This window comes from Rhinolophus ferrumequinum, chromosome 9 (assembly GCF_004115265.2).
Source record: "Rhinolophus ferrumequinum isolate MPI-CBG mRhiFer1 chromosome 9, mRhiFer1_v1.p, whole genome shotgun sequence".
In the NCBI taxonomy this organism is placed as follows: Eukaryota; Metazoa; Chordata; class Mammalia; order Chiroptera; family Rhinolophidae; genus Rhinolophus; species Rhinolophus ferrumequinum.
Genome location: NC_046292.1, coordinates 18,088,337 through 18,104,571, shown reverse-complemented (window position 1 = coordinate 18,104,571; position 16,235 = coordinate 18,088,337). Strand labels below are relative to the sequence as shown.

Genomic DNA, 16,235 nt, shown 5'->3' with positions numbered 1-16,235 from the left:
CACAACCCATCACTTGGGACAGTTCTCAACACCCCATCAAGAATGGGTTATGAGACAAGATGTGGAAAAACCCTGCCTTACCCCTGAGAGATGACCCTCCACAGAATGCAGTCGTTGTGGGTTGGGTCCATCAATCTGGTCTCACGCTTAAACTTTTCACTCTGGCATGGGAAATATGACATAGCCTTCTTTAAAAGGAAGGCAACTTCCCTATCCAGGTCACTTGCAAAAGCTGGAGATTCTGGGGGTGGAGACTCAGACAAAGCATGCAGGGAGAGATTTCCCCTAAAGCCCTCACATGCATTTGGATAGAGCATGGTTGGAGTTCCTTTGCCTCACCCCTTCTCCCCTGCCAAGAGGGAAGAGGAGGTGATGCTGTGAACCCCAGCCTGAGATACATGGCAGTGCCAGCTGCCCTCTACCCACCCTGTCCCCACTTTCTCCATTCTGCCGATTGATGCCTGCTCCTTGAAACTTCCTGATCACAAAAGGATAGCCCCACCCCCACCCACCCTCACCCACTGTGGCTCAATTCTGGGCCTCTGGGAGCAGGGCAGGGCTATGGATCTCTTCTTCTTCCTCCCGAAAGTAGGCTGGCTTTCCTTGTGAGCTGGGGGCCTGCTGGGCTTTCAGCGGACACGAGGCCACCATATGGCTGATGCTCTGGCAGAAGTGGCACTTCTTGGGCTGGGGTGGCAGCTTGCATTCCTTGGCATGATGGTCTAGACCTCCACAGTTGTAGCACCTAGTACAAAGCAAGATGGTCAAGTTGAGAAAGGAGAAGAGAAGAGATCAGAAGCCTTTCTCTGACCGAGGACACCTGGGCTCTAGATGCTATCTTCCGTTTCATGTCAGCTTGGAAATACTGAAATGCCAAGAATGGAAATCACGGACCCCAACTGGGACTGCAATTTGGGGGCTAGGTAAGATTCTACCATACCCTTAAAAAACTGTACCTGTCATTCATTAAAAATATGGAAGAAATTAAGTGAGTCAGATTTTATGATCTGTTCGAGCACAGAGCTAAGATGAAAGAAACCAGCCATTTGGAGACCTGGTGAAGAAGCAACAGGTACAGATGCATACACCATCTCATCCCCACCGCTTACTTTCACATCCCTGGTCTCCTTTAGTTCTAAAATAATCGTGTGAGGTTAGTGTCACTATTCCTACTTAGCTGGCGTTCACAGAACAAAATTACTTGTCAAGTAGAAGAGCTAGGTGCCCTCCCCACACACTGCCCTCTCCTGTCTCCCACACCTACAGCACGTACCCCAACCATCCAGAAGTTGCCAGGCTTCATTTTAGCTTTGGCAACCTAGTCCAAGAAGTGTGGCAAGATTGGGAGAGCTCTCCCACCCTCAGCCCATACAAGCCGCCTTCCAGTCCATACCTGTCTCCCTTTGATCTGCGCTTCTGCATGTTCTTCCCTTTTGGCCGCCGCTCACTCCCAATACAGAACACCCCACCAGGGCCGGTGACGCGGATAGATTCCAGGCCCTTGGCAGACTTCTTAAAGGTGAACTCCACTGCCTCACCCTCCTTCAGGCTCCTGAAGCCCTCCATGTGCAGCTTACTCTGGGGATGGGAAACATGGTAGATTTTAATGTTATCCTCCATCATTATAATACCAAAAAACCCCATCCACGTATCCCTGTAACGTAGGAAGAACAAGTGTGGTAACACTTCCATTTATCAGAAAAAAGACTGACTCCAAGAGTCACCACAAGAAATCTACAGAAGAACAAGAAGTCTACATTCTGTTAACAAAGAACAATCATTGTATAAACAAATGCCATTACATTTTCTCTTGTTTAAAGTTCTAAATAAAACAGAGAGGAAATTCTTATACATTACACTTATACGAAACCAACAAATGTAAAAATCACAAAATATAAAACCACAGGCCTGTACACTTCAAAAATGCCAAGCTCAGGAAAGACGAAGCCTGAAGTCAACAAACTAAACAATTAAACGCATGATCCTGGATGGGATCCTGGAACAGAAAAAAATATTAGGACTGTTACAATGAAATATTTAGAGATAAAGGGACTTGATATCTGCAATTTATGGTTAAGAGAAAAAGAATAAGTCTATGTGCACAACAAAAAAGAATGACAAAGCAAATGGGACAAAATGTTAAGACGTGATCATTCTGGGTAAAGGTTATATGGGAGTGTTTAATACTTGCAATGTCTTTTCAAGTTTGAAATTATATTAAAAAAAATGTTGCTGAAAGTTAAAGGAAAGACAGTATGACCCAAGCAGATGGATCAGTAGATTATAAGGGAAAGTCCACTAGAACCAGGTAGATATGGAGAAATCAATAGGTGAGGAAAATAATTCAGTAAATACTATTGAGAAAATTAGTTATCCATTTGGAAATAAAGCCAGAATTCTATACTTTGTATAATATGTACTTTCCAGAGGACTTATCTAAAAAAAAAAAAAGAAAAACCACCAAAACTATAAAAGACAGATGATTAGACTGATAAAACTACAAAAAGCTACTATAAATCAGTAAGAAAAAACAATCACAAAACAGAACCTAAGTAGGTAATTTGTAAGACAGCATGACACATGTTCAATCTCACTGGTAAAAAAACAACCACCATGCAGCCATTAAAAAGAATGTCAAGTCTCTGCTTTATTCACAGCTACATTTTCACCTAAGTAATGCCTCACACATTTTTGGATGGATTAACAAAGAGGTAGATTTTAATTATTTGACTTGGAAAAATAACCAGATTACATTATTAGAGGAAAAAAGATTTAGAATGTGTGGAACAATCCCATTAAAACACTGTGTTTGTACCAAAATTTAAAAATATTGATACTTGCAAAGAAGAGGCTAGCAGCCTTCAAAAACAGCTAAAAGCCAGTGTCAAAAGAACCCAGGATTCCTGATTTGAAGGTCACAGACCATTCCACCTTGACACTTACTGCACCAACAACACGTTACTGGAGGTGACAGCCCCTCCCAAAACCTACCCAGAGTAGACTTCATTAGTTTCCTTCATTATAGTAAGACATCCGAAGAGCTTGTCAAATGTCAAAAAGGTGGAGTCATAGAAAACGGGGTTCAGAGAAGCAAAAGGGATCACTGTGCACCTCGTCCTGATGCTTGAGGGACCATGAACAAGTAGCACGAGTATTTTGTGCTAGTAGAGACTATTTCAAACTGGGACTTAGGTGAATCATGCTCTTTAGCCAGATGGGATCCCCAATTCCTCAACCGTTTATATTTTTTGTTGTAATTTAGATGATATTGCTTAAGACAAAACTTCCACTGAGATAATTGATTAAGAGCACAGGCTCAGATGCCGGACACATCCTGGTTCATGAAATGCTGGTTCTACCAATCTCGGGCTGCATGACTTTGGTCATTCCTCTCTGGGTCTCAGATCCTTCAGAGAATGGGCCAATAGCAAGGTAAGGCTCTAACAAAGATTATGCGGGCATGCAAATATCAAGAATATGGGCTCAGTAAATAGTTCCTATATTATTTTCTGTAGTATTTCTCTACCTTTGGACTATAGAAATAGTCCAAAGGTTGGGGATCCTTTCACTTCTTTTTATTCCTTTCACTTCTTTTTATTCCCATAGGAACACCCAGGGGGAGACCCCCCCCTTCCCAGTGTTGATGTGAGGGCAGGGGTAGGGCATTAAAGCAGGCAATAAAAACACTGCAGAAGGGTGCAAGCCCCCTCCCCCTTCCCTGTTGTGCAGTACCTATCTTGATCTGAAGTTAGATTTGATTTGTCTCTTGCTGAACTGGGACAAGCGAGTCAGGAGATGCTAGAGGAGCCGAACCAAGAGCATTCTTGACCCAAGCAATGCCAGCTTTTCCCCTTTGCCTAGTGGGCTCTTAGGTTGGGACACCCCCAGATCTAGCTGTGATTTGGCACAGAAGTGATTAAGAACAAAGATTTAGAGTCTGAGGGCCTGTTCCCCCCTTTCTGTGCTAACCTTCAAAATGGGAGTAAATACTAATTTTATGGTGGTGCTGTGCGGTTTTATGCACGAAAAGTAATTAACACATAGCCTGCCACACATTAAATCCTCAGTGAGTGGCAATTATCATCAACCTCCTCAGATGGTAACAGTGGGAACCAAGTGTCAAGAGACTCGGAATTTTCACTCTGGTTTTTATCACTAACTAGCAGTGGAAACTCAGAAAAATATGCCCTCTCTGAGATCCAGTTCACTGAGTGCAACACTCTCCTTATCTATACCTCATAAGCTTACTGTGAGAACAAGAGGATCGGATAAACGGGGAACAGTATGAAACTGACTAGTCCTCTCAGGTCACCCACTCCATCACTGGAAGATTTGAGGTCTATTTAAGACTTTCAAAGAGTAAAAAAACACACCAAAAACCACAAAACCCTGCAGGCACCTCACGATAACCAGTCAAGATTTAGCCTGGTGGTCTCCAGGGGTGGCTCTCTGCCCCCCACCCCACCCCTTCCTAAAACACATAGTTTGAATTCCTCTCTTATCAGATAGGTAATCAGCATGCAGCCCCACTGAGCCAGCCTTACAGGGCCTGCATCAGAAAGGAGCCAGAAATTCTTGCTACCACCCCCAACCCGCCTCCAACCACACACAAAGCAGGGCCCCGCCCCTCTCCCCATCCCCTCCAAAAAAGAAAAGGCTTTGGGGGGAGGGGCAAGGCTTGAGCTCCCCCAATAGAGCCCAGCCCCAGGAAACAAAGAGTTGACACTGGTTGGTTCTGGTGGTCAGATTCCTGGAGTTCCAAAGGCTACAGATTCCCCCAACCCCACCCCCCTTCACCACATTCATCAGTTCCTTCCTTCCTCTTCGCGATGGGGTTATGGTCACCGTGTAAAAAGTGGATAGATGGATAGAGACACCTTTCTTCCCCAGTCAGGCTTGTTAGGTCTGCCAAAGTCACAGCCAGCAGCCATCTTTCCTTCTTTCTGACTTGCCATCCCATGCTTCCAGGGGTGGAACTAAACAGGATTTGATCCCCTCCACTCCGATGCCTTCAGTCAAATTCTTTGCAAAGGAACCCGAACTAGGGTTACTTATGCAGATAAATTATTTTAAAGATGATGGGGGAGGCAGGCCTCCCAACTTCCTTTCCAAATTTGTTCAAGGAAGGAAGACGCAGTCTACCGTCCACCGCATAAGAGAAGATGAAATTAAACAGAAAAGTTTCAGAAGGCTTTTTTTTTGGACTGCAGGGAAGGACTTCTGCTCCCTTCATACCTCACCACAGCCTAACCAATCTTCCCTCATATCAAGTACCTCCATTCCAGCATCAACGTATGCCTTTTTAAGTTTAGAGATAGAAGAATGTGGAGTAAAAAGCTCACAGGAACCTCAGTTTCCCTCATCTTGCTCTATGAAAAGTTGGATAAACTCTGGTTCTTTGATCACTTGTGAAAGCAGAGGAACAGACTTAATGATAACGAAGTCCCTGCCAGCTCTAAACAGCCCTTTTTTGTTACACTGCTCCTTTCTATATAAGGGGCAGAGTCACAGGGATCAAAGCTGGGGTTTCCGGCTTTTCTGCAACACCCAGGGCCATTCCAGCTCAAGGCTATCTAGTACATGTCAGTACCCTCAGTTCCAGATGTCCAGCAGTGCACACATCAGTGGAATAAACTAAGTTCTCTATGATCCAAAATTACTATTATTTACCAATGCTTACTATAAGCTAAGCAGTGTTTTAAGCACTTTACATGTTGTAACACATGTAACTCTCACGCCAAGCCTGTGAGGTAGGCGTTTTTACGACCCTCCTATTACAGCTGAGGTCACGGAAGCAGAAGGGTTAAGCACTTTGCCCAAATTCAGTGACAGGCAGAGTTGGGCTGACCTAGCCTGACTCCAGTCACAGGACAGCTATGCAATATAACACAAGTCACATAGACATTTGAAAACGTTCTCATAGCTACATTTAAAAAGTTAAAAAAACAGGTGAAATTAATTTTAATGACTCAATCCTGAGGTGTCCTGAAAGTAGAGGGTTTGGTGGGGCTAGGAAACCAACCGGTTCTTCCAGAAGCAGTTTATTTGACAGGGAGGATGGGGAAAGAGATTTGTCCAGAACCACCCGCTGCCGCCCGAGTTTGCCACCAGATGGGGCTGCTCATCAACCGGTCCATACAAAGGCCGTCAGAGGGAAAGTGGAGGAGCAAGAGAGCGCGAGGAGCTGCGGGGTTCAGAACTGAGCACACAAGTGTTCATCTGGATGGATCTCCCCTACTCCTTTGGGTAGACATCTCTGTTCTCAGGAAGACGGAGTTTCAAGGGGACTGAACTTTGATGAGGACCCACCCTGGGATGGGGTGCTTACTTCCCCTCCTGGATCTGTCCGCCCACCCACCCAGAGTGCAGGAGAGAGGCTCCTGGAGTTTTAAGCCAGAAACCCTGTTGTTCTAGTGTTGACAAAAGCCATTTACTTGGACTTTGGTTTCCTGTCTGAATTAAATTAACTCCAAGCTGAGATAATTTAAAATTAGTCTGTACTAATTATGTACTATTCTTGAAAATTTTCTCTTCCTCCTCCCCAGCTCCTTTGACCTCCCAGACTTAACACAGAGCAATTACTATTCATGCCCGCAGGAAGAAGGGAGAGATGGAAGTTTTGCCCAGGGTAGTTTCTCCCCACACCCCCCAAATTACAAAACCCACAGAATTCCACGAGGATGGGGAGAGTTAAAGTTTGATTAGGAATGTACCAGGAACCAACCACCTTACCCTGGGGTAAGTCACCGAATATCACCTATAGGCAAGTAGTAGTTGCACCAAATACAAAGTGTAAGTTTCTCATAGTGAAAGCTTTGCCCAGGATGGTGGCACAGACTTCATTTGGGACATTGTCTGGAAAGCTTGTCTCCTCAGAAAAAAAGGGTCCAAGAAGAACCCACAATGCTCAAACTAACCCAGGTATTTCTCTACCAACTTCCTGAAAGTCAAAGTGATTCAGTCATTTTTTTTTTTTAAATCTGCTTTTTCCTATTAAGACAGAAATGGATTAACTAATGAGTGGCCACCAAATGTGTGGCTTTCAGTCCATCCAGAAAGAGAGCTGCTGCTATCAGTTAACATTCCCCTCTCCATCTCGTCTTTTTCTCTGGAGGAAAACCTCTGCTGGCAAGGATTCCAGTGTTCCCCGCACACTCCTCATTCCTCAAGGGCCCCTTCTTCACCTTCATTCCTTTAGCCCTCCAACTGAGTACTAGAAAACTAACCAGACAGCTAGTCCCTCTCTTTAAAGAGCTTACAGGTTAGTTAGGGGAGAGGGTAGAACAAGCACATCACTAACGACTAGATGTGAGATGAGTGATCAGAGGCACCAGCTAGGTTATAAACCAGGTGGGGAAGATCTCTTTACGTTCTCCCCTCCCTGGCCCTACCGAAACCCAAGAGTCCTAACTAGACCCTGCCTGAGGTTGCTCTAGCCACTCACACTCATATTTTAAAAAAAAAAAAAGCAGGTCACAGGGTTTCAGCTGTTTCGACAGTTTCTCAGTATTGAAAGGTTTTTCTCCTAACCCAAACTCGGTCCCTTGGTTAAACTGGGGCTCCTCTTTTGCCCCCAAGCCTTCTAATTCAGCATTTTAGCCAGAAAAATAATTTTTTAAATATTTGGGTTCTGAAGAGTGGTGGGAGAAAGCAGGGAGCCTCGTTCGCACTTTCAAATCTTGGAGGTTTGGGAGTTGAGCCACAGTAAACATGAATTAAGTCAAAACTCTTTAAAATCACCATAGAGATTTCAGAGTCTCAGGAAATTGAGACAGTTTAACTTTCTTGCTCCAGCTTTCCCTGGATAACCGTGTTTTCACGCGTAGGGTGATTTTGCCTCCCAGGGAGCGTTTGGTTAATGTCTGGAGACATTTTTGGTTGTCACAACTAAAGGATGCCTGTAAAGAGGAATTATCCTGCTCCAAATAGTGCTGAGGTTGAGAAACCTTGATTTAAGGGCTGGCCATCTGCCATTATGACTCTTAAATTCCTCTACACCCAGGGATAGGCAGAGAGTTCAAGATCTGGAAGGCTGAGTGAAAGGATTATTAGAGAAATCCCTTTGCTTTATTTATTTATTTTTTAAAGGCTAAGGGTGGGTTTTCTTTCCCACTCACCCACACCTGGGGGCATTAAGTGAGAGGGAGCATAGGAAACAGTAATGAACAGTATTGGGAACCAAATGGGCCCACCTGGGACTGGAAAAGAAAATGTTAAATTGCTTTCCACTTTCCTCTCTTCTTAGAAATGGGTTCCCTGACCTCCTCCTCTGGCAGTTTTCTAAGGATAATTATCCTTCTCACCACCTGCACACCCCAACTCCAGGGTCCCCACCAGCAGCAGCCAAAGATGGGAAAATTTTTCTTCTTAAAGAGAAAATATCTTACCCTCTCTCCACTTTGGGAACTCTTTCCTCTCCCCAGACAATTTTTAGGGATCATCCTGCATCGACTTAATTCTTCTACTGTAGATTTCCAGAGAGATATTTCAAATTTCTCAAGTGCAGGGCCTGGGATCACTAGTCTAACTTAATGCTATGGTAGGGTTTGAGTAACCCACACCCCAGCAGTGTGCTACCAAGAGCTAACAGGTAAGGCTCAGTTCATTGTCCTCTGTAGCTGCTGGTCGTTAACAAATTCTTGATTCCTTATCCCAGCTCAGCTCCCTCTCGATAACTCAACTGTGGAATTTCTCTGGACATTCCAGAACCCTGAAGTCCAGATTATCTCCTGACTAACCCATCTGAAACAGCTTATGGGCTCCACTCCCCAAACCTAAAAGTCCCTGCTTGCCTCTATGTTATCCAGTATTTCCAATTACTTTTAATCCTAAGGTTAAGTACAGTGAGGCACAGATCAACTTGCTATTGGGATTTGGTTATCACTGTGGGGGTTCAGAACTAGCCACCCCAAGATGTGGTTCTGTGGTACGTGGATTGTTTCATATAGATAAAGGCAAGTTTAGCTGGGGCCTCAAAAGAGACATCTGCCCCTCCCTTAACTACCTAGAAGAACTTGAAGTAGGGGCCTGGCTTATAATAAGAGATTATCAGAGATAACTTCTTTTAATCTACCTATAGAGCAGGACAATCTTCCATTTACTAAACATCTGCTCTTATATTCCTGCAATGACCCTCTGAAGCCCCCAAAGTACCTTACCTCATCCCTAGCTAAGGATGTCTTATATACTCCTGTTCCCTTCTATCTCTGAACCTCCTGTGCGTGTGAGGTATCTGTCTCATGTATGCGGAGTTCCCATACATATGTATGTATTAAATTTGGTTTTTCTCTCTTGCTAATCTAATGTCTATTTGATTATTAGACCAGCTTAAAGAAATCTTGAGGTTCAAGTTTCTTCCTTCCCCACATCACCAAGGAACCCCAGGTGATGAGAAGCTTCCTTCCCCTCAGCCCCTCCCTATTTAGCAACCTTAGGAATGGAGGAAAGAAAATGTTGGGTCTCACTTATTCCAAATCTCCCAAAGTTGGGGAAGCTGTCCAGTCCATCTCCAGACAAGGAGAGATTTTAATCTCTGTGATCAAATAAATGGGAGAAAGGGGGAGCTGGCCACCCTGCTGAGGAGGGCCATTCAAAGCTGGTTCCTGTAATAAAGTGATTTAATAGATCTAAAGAGGCCAATTCCCTTCTTTCTCCCAGAATTACTTCCTGTGGGTTATCATTCACATATGTAAATGAGAGAGGAAAGGGGGCAAAGTCACCAGCCAGAACTAGTTGATGGAGGGGGTGAGACCGGGTGCAACTAGTGGGGTAGGTAGGTGAGCATCCTCCTGCTGCAGGCCCTCCTGGCAGATGTTCAAGAAGCTCAGTGACACCAAGTCCCCAACACTAACTGTGGGGTTCGCCATCTTCTTGCACAATCTATCTCCCTGGTTTCCCCCACTCTAGGTCCTCACTGAGGGCCCCCAGCCAGTCCACCCAGCATCTCCCTTCACTACCCCTCCCCCTCCAGAATACCATCCCTCAGGCTCCAACCCTTAATCCCCACATCCTCCTTTCCCCTCCCCCATGGATCCTAAAGCCAACCTCCCGAAGTAACCCCTCCCTGCCCGGCCTGGGTGCCAACCTACTCGGCCTGGGATTAGTAATTTTCTTCCCAGGCCCAACCCTAAAACTCCAACAGTGGAGGAAACACAGGCAGTGACTTCCTTTACGTGGTTGTTATGGGTGGCTGGTGTCCCAGGACCACCGGAATGCTTTCAAGACATTCAGGAAGGGGTGAGAGGTAAGGGGAGGCCAGGGAAACCTGAAGTCTTCTGGCTCCTTGTTTGAGGCCCGGAATGTTAGGACCGCAATGAATGGCTGTCTGGGGCCATAAATGGCAAGCTGAGGAGAGTAGGTCCAGAGGCTAACCTCCCTCCACCCCCTGCCCTGCGACACTGAATTTCACCCCCACTGTGCTGCCTTGCTTTAACTGAGAACTTGGTGTTGCCACCTAACTCGTTCCCAGCCTGGCCCAGGAATCTAAGGCCTGGGCTCCTTAGGTTTTCCTTCCTGGTAGGAACTGGACAGCAGAAGCCCAGCCAACTGAGTGCCTGAGATCCGTACCTTGGAGGAATTTCAAGCCCCCAAATAGATCCTTCAAGGATCTGCCAAACCCACATAGGCCCCAGGGCTTGAGTTTTGAGTTTCGGGTGACCACCTGGGTGAGGAGACCCGGCTGACCTCAGCTTTACCCTCGTTGGATCCCAGAGAGTTTTCCTTCCCTCTCCCGCCCCCCAGCTCCATTCACATGTTACAGAAAGGCGCTGGGCGCTCAGGGCCCTGCTATGGCCCAGCATGTGCTTCCCTGGCCGGCCTGCTCGCCCTCCCCCCAGCGGCAAGCACAATACAACCTTAGTTTCTGCCACATGGGGTCACCTCCCTGCCCCTGCCCCCTTTCATAGGGGAAAAAGGTAACAGACACGTGGTAAGTCAGAGGGGTTCCCCGAAGCGGGTGGGAGGTGCTGATCAGCGGCTCTGCCCCACACTCTCCTCCCCGTGGAGTTAACGGGGACCAGAACTGGGGTGCCACCACAAAGATGGGAACGCACAATGAGGGCTCTCGATCTCCCTCAATCCAATAGCCGAGTCCGTCCGCCCACCCTTGGATGCGCGCGCCAACACCCCCTTCCCCGCCAAAGTTACCAGAATCGATCTCACCTGGTGCACAAAGACATCCACCGGAGGATCGAGTGCGACCCCGGCGCGGGCGGTCATGGACAGGAAGCCGAACCCCATGCGCACGTTGAACCACTTGCAGATGCCGGCACCGTGTAGCAGCTGCGGCTCCTCTGCCGCCCGGGCCGCGTCCTCCGGCGCCTCTTCCGGCGCCTTGGCGCAGCCACCTGGAGATTGGGAGGGCGCTCAGCTGGGGGGCCACGGAATTGGAGGACCCTCTGAGGCCCGGCAGGGAGACCCGAGTGTCCAGCCCGCGGCTGAACACCCAAGAGGCTGCAACTACTAAGCAGCCGGCGATTAAAAGACCTGTCCCGGCTGCCTCCCGCGCTCCCCAAGCTTACACTGAGAGGCCAGTGGTGCCCCGAAAGTTTTGCTCCTCTTCCCACAACACGTTGCCCGGGGACAGACCGCCGGACAGGCCCCTCCTCTTCTCTCCCCCAGCCCTCGTAGCCTTGGTGTGCACGCCGCTGGGACACCAGGGTTCTTTACTCCACAGATGGCCCCCTGAAGCAGGAGGCCGCAGACTTGGGGGCCTTCGGCCAGCCTGGGGGACACTTTCCCACCTCCCATTTATGTGGCTCCTGGGCGACCCTGCAGCTTAGGGTGTCCCCAATAAGTCCCGAGCTCGAACCTGCAAACTGCTGGTTTGACACAGAGCCCATGGTAGTCGGCTAAGCCCGCGGCCCGGGCCCCAGGTCGGGTGGCTGCTGGCCCCAGAGAAGTCGGGAGGCAAAGGGGTGGCTCGGAGAAGAGGCTGCTACATCTTCCCCAGCACAATAGCGGTGGGAGGGCCCACGGCTTTTCAAAGGCTCCCAAATTCTAAAAGACAATGACCCAACCCCCCGCGGGCAGCCCCCTCCCCTCGCCTCCCTCTTCTTTCCCCTCCCTTCCCCTCCGGCTCCAGCTCCTGCCCTCCCCCACTACTGCAGTCTCTGACACCTCTGGGGTGTCCCTTCTCAGAACCTTGAGGTTTGACACCCCCTCCCCACGAGCACAACTGGAGATGGAGCCCGTCAGCCCTAGAAGTCTTGAGTACCCCTGGATTTGGGATCCTGCACTTTAAGGACTCATTGGGGGTCCCCAAAGCAGCATACAGGTGGGGGGCTTGTAGGGGGTTAGTTTTAAAACCATGTGACTGCTCCCACACACACTCACACACCACCCCCACCCCCCGCGCAGATAATTATACATTCCAGAGAGTTGGGGGAGGGAGGTGTGAGCCTGGCAGCGCTGGCCAATCAGAGACACAAACCACCTGTCAAGGGAGAAATGGATGATCCCTCCCCCTCCCCCAGCTCTTGAGCGCCCCTCCCCCTCCCTTCCCCTACAGGCCTCGGAGCTGACCCGGCTGCTCCGCGCTGACCCGCTCTCACCCCCCACCCTCGTGTGCTTAGATAGACCTGGAGTTCAGGACACTAGGAAGCCTGCGATGGGAAGCAGGGGGGAGGCTGGAGACCCGACAGGGCTGATCTCCAGTCCAGACCAAGGCGTTGTCTCTCAAAGTCTATCTCTAACTGAATGTCTCTGCCTCCCTGAGTCACCGACTGAGTTTTTCTGGACCTCTCAAAGCGCTCCTAATTGACTGTGTAAAGAAGCCTTCCTTCTTTCCTTCCAAATCTGTGTCTAAAATTGACCCCATGTGGAGCTTTCTGTGAGAGCAGGAGGAACCCAAAGAGGCTTGACGTGTGTTCCTCTCTCCACCAGCTGTCTTTATCCTGCCCTTATCCCCATCCTGTCCCTATCCGTTTCAGGGAGAGGGGCTAGGTGGGTAGGTGGGTCCAGGCATTTCCTTCAGTGCTCCAGACACTCAGGTTCCCAGACCCTCAGTTTCAGAGTCCCATCCTAAAGTGTGCTTCTCTCCCCGCAGTGGGGTTGGTGAGAGAACTGGAGTCGGGGATCTCCTCATTTTGAGGCAGCCTTCCCTTCTAGGAGATAAAGAGTGTTGGTCAGGGGGGTGGCTAGTGCCCTGGTCGGAGATGGACAATGGCCCGGGGCTCAGTGCACGGCCCTGGCCCTGCCCCTTCACTTCCGGTGCTCAGTTCAAACTGGACAATGCCAGCTCCGGCCAGTTCCCCTCCCCCACTGTTACAACCCATTTAAAGGGACAGAGCCTGCTTTCGGGGGCATCTGCTTGCTCTGAATTCAATCTTCTCCATCAAGTGTGCAGAACGTCTCGTGCTTTTCACTCTGCGCGCTTACGTGTGTATTTGAGAAAGAGAAAGGAGAGGAGTGGGGGTAGGGAAGGGGAAGATGGTGAGGAGAGCAAGGGGCTGTGGAGATTCTCTTTCCTACATGTAGTGCTCTCCAGGAGACTGAAACTTGAGTGTAAGGGACGAGGGACGGGCGATGGGTGATAATAAGAACTGTAGCCCTTTGCCACTCAGCCTAAAAAATACTTATCATTAACAAATATCATTAGTAATCACTACTCCCAACTGAGGACCCTAATTTAGGTTTTGCAAGAGTTCCCCGAGAACAACCACCAAAGCCATTTAAATGTGTATAATCCTCCCCACCTAAGAGTCTTATCACCCTCCCGTTATTAGCGCCCTTAAAAATATATTCACTCCCTGTACCTCTGTCCCGAAGATTCAGGAATGACTGAATTCAAGTGACTGAGGTCTAGCTGAAGAAGCGAGGGAAAAGGATGTTTAGCGCTCTGGTTTCGCTTGAGCTGCTCTCAAGTGAGATTTGTTCCCTCCGGCAGGCTTGACCAGCTTCTCTGTCCAGGGTCCTGAGGACTCTGGGAGCTCTGTCCACGGTGCTGAATAAAGGCACGCTCCCCTGGACCCAGCTCCCAGCTTTGACAATGTCTTCTTGAGTTCCCACCTCCAAGTCCTTCCCAAAAAACCTGATTCTTCTCAAACCCCCAGTTACCCTGACACACTTGAAACAAATGAAAGGATTCGCTTGAACGCTAAACAGAGGGTATTTCCAGCAATACATGATTCTATTAGAGCAGTGTAGGGATCTCAAGCCCCCTTCAGCAAAAGGGATATAACTATACATGTGGCCATAGAGGGTGAAGAAAGAGGAGACATTTTCTGATTCAAAGAAAACTAGAGTTGAAGAGAGACTAATATCTGTTTTCAAATTATTTCCCTAATTATTATCATTTTTCATAGGAGCACAGGCATTAAAGTCAGCTTGCCCATGTTTGGCTATCAGCTCTACTATTTACAGCTCTGCGGCTTGGGGCAAGTTCTTTAATCTCTAGATGCCTCAGTTGTCCAGTGGAGATAATGAAAATATTTTACTCTCAGAATTATTATGAGGATAAAAGTAGATTCTGTAGGTAAAACTTTTAAAATCGTGTCTGACATAGAGTTACACCTTAATAATGTGAATTATTGCTATTATTATAGTTATTGAGCACTTGCTTGTCTCTATAATCTAGAACCTCTTGGATCATTTGCTTCCTGAGGACTGGGACCATGCATGTGTTATTTCTTTCTGCATCTTTCCCCACATCCTTACCAGTACCTAGTACAGTGCCTGGCTCACAGAGGATACCTGAGAAGCATTTTCTGAATAGGCTTTAATTGAAACGATAAACATTCTTACAATAGTCATAAAACTTATTCTCCTAGGCTGCCTCTCTCGAGTCTAACAATACAAACTCAGGAGGGGATCAGGTCCTCATAAGGTTGCAAATGTACAAGGAGGCAGAGGGTTCTTTAGGGAGGAAGATATGGCTCCCAACAACTCATTCCCAATGAGTTGTTTCCCTGTGGGAGATGGAGACTCCTGACCAAATCTTACTATTTGGATCCTTGTCTCAGTGAAAACTTGTTAGGTACCTACTGTAATCCAGTCATTAAGCTAGTTCACAAGTTTGGTGGAGGAATTAGATAAGTAATATGTATAAATTGTATGATGACCAAAAATGTACCCCCCAAAATGTATGGAAGAAACAGTCCCTGCCTTCCAAGAGTTACAGTCTAGTTAGGGAGACAAGACCTGATAGAGCTAAGTATTGCAAATGTCTTGTGCATTGGTTTCTGGGAGTAATAAGATCTAGGTAAAAGAGAATAAAAAAGGCTCTTTAGACAAAACAAAGGTGTACTTTGTTTTGTGGCCAAGTTCCTCTTGTGTAGATTCATCTCTTTATAAAAGGAAGAGCTGAAAGAGGTCTTAGCAATAATGTTACTTATCCAACATTTTAAAAATATTTATTGAGTACTTCCTCTGTGGCAGGTATTATTCTAAATGTTGGGACTACATCAATAGACCATACAAAAATCCCACCTTTGTGAAGTTTATACTCTGATAGGTAATAATAACAGTTATTATTTATCGAGAATCAGGCACTTTTGTCTTGTTCAAGGCTGTCAGTAACTCTAAGTAATAAGTATTAATATTGCCACCACGCAGGAGAGGGATCTGAAGCTCAATGAATCAGTACAGCTTGCCTAATGTAGCTCAGCTAACACATGGCAGAGGCAAATTTGAACTCACATATTTGACTCCAAAGCTCCCATTGCTTGCACAGTTCTAGTATGTTGCTATCATCACTGGTGTTATCCTCATTTTACCATTGGAACAAGATATGTGCAAACAAAAAGACTATGGGGGGAGATGATATATTCAATATGGTTATTAAATAGGATCCAAGCTTGTGATTCTTTTTCCCTGGGCCAGAGCTCTAGTCGTTTCTATTGATCACTCTCTCCAAAACTGCTTGGCTTTCTAAATCAAAGAGCTGGCTAGAGCCAAAGCAGGTGCTCTTTTGGGTAATCAGCCACATCCAGCTCCCATTTATGAAGTGTTTTGAGAACTCTGTGGTGGGGTCTGGGGTGGTTGTTTGGAATTAAAGCCCTGACCGTCTGCTAGCATGAAGGAGGGTGTACATTTGAAAAAAGTATTTTCCACAATGCGTCCCTCAGAATACCATGCATTGATTAATGCATCTTACCATTTTTTAAAAGTTTCTATAGTGAAAACTTTTGGAAAATGCTATGCTAACTAGGCTTCCTCTGCAGGACTTTTGAAAGCCTTTAGTGTAGTTATATGCTCTCAGATTCATTAGGAAGGGAATACAATGTGTACAGTGTTTC

General features: G+C 47.1%; 1 protein-coding gene across 1 annotated transcript; it reads right to left on the bottom strand.

Annotated features, from left to right (window-relative positions):
* Positions 1-528: 528 nt before the first annotated feature.
* LIN28A (lin-28 homolog A) lies at positions 529-11,840 on the bottom strand. Its single transcript, XM_033115685.1, has 4 exons — positions 11,810-11,840; positions 11,161-11,345; positions 1,394-1,578; positions 529-745 (listed from the first exon to the last, which is right to left on the bottom strand). The coding sequence occupies exons 1-4, from the start codon at positions 11,838-11,840 to the stop codon at positions 529-531; spliced, it is 618 nt and encodes a 205-aa protein (XP_032971576.1).
* Between the last annotated feature and the right edge of the window lie 4,395 nt (positions 11,841-16,235).